This window comes from Trypanosoma conorhini (genome assembly GCF_003719485.1).
Source record: "Trypanosoma conorhini strain 025E chromosome Unknown Tco_14.4_contig_01264, whole genome shotgun sequence".
Classification (NCBI taxonomy): Eukaryota; Euglenozoa; class Kinetoplastea; order Trypanosomatida; family Trypanosomatidae; genus Trypanosoma; species Trypanosoma conorhini.
Genome location: NW_021705309.1, coordinates 1537 through 3232, shown reverse-complemented (window position 1 = coordinate 3232; position 1696 = coordinate 1537). Strand labels below are relative to the sequence as shown.

The following is a 1696-nucleotide window of genomic DNA, read 5'->3' as shown; positions in this document are numbered from 1 at the left end:
AAGAAGCTGGCGCGCAGCCGCTGCTGCAGGGCACTGCGAGGGAGGCGACACCGTCGACACAAACGGGCCAGCCACCGCCGCCCAGTGAGGCAAAGCAGGAGGAAGACACGGAAAAGCTCGACTGCATCGCCAACGTCAATGCACACAAGGAACGGCGTGGGTTGGCAAAGTCCGTGACGGCGTCGCTCGCAACTATAATTCCACCGGGCGGGATGCTCTCCACCGTGTTCAACCTTGCCTCCATATGCATTGGCGCGGGCATCCTCGGACTCCCCGCCGCCTCCAACAGCAGCGGCGTCGTCATGACGCTCGCGTACTCTGCTATCGTTGGGGCCCTCACCGTCTACTCCCTCTACTGCCTTGCATTGCAGATGGAGCGCTTTGGGGTGAAGACGTACGAGGGGATGTCACGCACGCTGCTGGGGCCTGTATTAGGCTACGTTACTGCCGCAGTGCGCACCTTAAACACCTTCGGTGGCTGTGTCGCGTTCATCATCTGCGTGGCGGACATCTTCAGAGCCATTTTCAGTAACGCGGACGTCCCGAAGTACTGGAAGTCGACCTCAGGCAGCCGCCTGCTGACAAGCCTGGTCTGGCTGGCCGTGATGCTGCCCTTCGTCATCCCGAGGCACATCAACTCGCTGCGCTACGTCTCGACGGTGGGCATTATCTTCGTCATCTACTTCGTGGTGATGATTATCTTCCACTCGGCCATGAATGGACTGGCAGAGAACGCGAAACACATAACAGTCGCCGGAGGCACCACCGATGACAGTGTCCACCTGTTGGCACCGGCAACAAGGCACTGGAGGGGCTGGGCGTCTTCATGTTCGCTTTCACCTGCCAGGTCAATGCGTTCGAGGTGTATTGGGACACACAAGAGCGCAGCGTGGGTCGATTCACTCTGTACTCCGCCATCGCAATTTTTTTGTGCTTTATGCTATACGTCTTGGCAGGCATATTCGGCTACTTGGACTTCGGCAGCCGTGCAACCGTCTCCGCTCTGCTGCTGTACGACCCAGTGAAGGAGCCGGCGGTGATGGCGGCGTACGTTGGCGTGATGGTGAAGCTGTGCGCCTCTTACCCGCCAGTCACCATGGCCACCCGCAACTCTCTCTACCAATGTTTCGGGTGGGACCCCGACGCTCTGCCGTTCTGGAAGCACTGCATCTTCGTCGTTGGTCTCGCGGTTGCCTCGCTGCTCTGCGGCCTGTTCATCCCAAATATCAACACGGTGTTTGGCCTCATTGGTGCTCTCTGTGGGGGGATTTCAGGGTTCATTCTTCCCGCCCTCCTGATTATGTACGGCGGCAACTGGTCGCTGCGGTCGGCTGGATTCATGCACTACACCCTCACGTACCTCCTGCTCATCGCCGGTGTCACGATGGCGGTATTCGGCACGTGCGCCACCATCTACAGCGTCGTGAGCGGCGACTGAGGGCGGCGGGGACCACTGCCCCGCAGGTTTGTGTCCGTGCCTGCAGGCGGCTGTGCGGTGCACCTCCGCAGGAGTTTGCGGTGCGGTTGGTTCCAGTAAGTGCGGTCTGCGGCCGGGCGTGTATTCTGCGTAAATAGGCATGTGTTTCCCCGTCTCTTTAGCTTCGTTGCGGAGCTTCTCCCATACATTTCCTCTTTTTTGTTTTTTTCCGGTTTTGTTTGTGTGGCCCTGCGATCGGATGGTCCCGCGGCCCTCCAT

The 1696-nt window shown here is 59.4% G+C and overlaps 2 protein-coding genes across 2 annotated transcripts; both read left to right on the top strand.

The window, feature by feature from the left end:
• Positions 1-1025, top strand: Tco025E_09755 (amino acid transporter; the record flags this gene model as incomplete). The annotated part of the gene is made up of 1 exon (XM_029376564.1): positions 1-1025. A coding segment is annotated over one exon (1025 nt), but the record flags the coding sequence as incomplete, so codon positions are not given.
• A 14-nt stretch (positions 1026-1039) lies between these two features.
• Positions 1040-1438, top strand: Tco025E_09754 (amino acid transporter; the record flags this gene model as incomplete). Its single annotated transcript, XM_029376563.1, has 1 exon — positions 1040-1438. One exon carries the CDS (start codon positions 1040-1042, stop codon positions 1436-1438), a length of 399 nt encoding a protein of 132 aa, XP_029223417.1.
• Between the last annotated feature and the right edge of the window lie 258 nt (positions 1439-1696).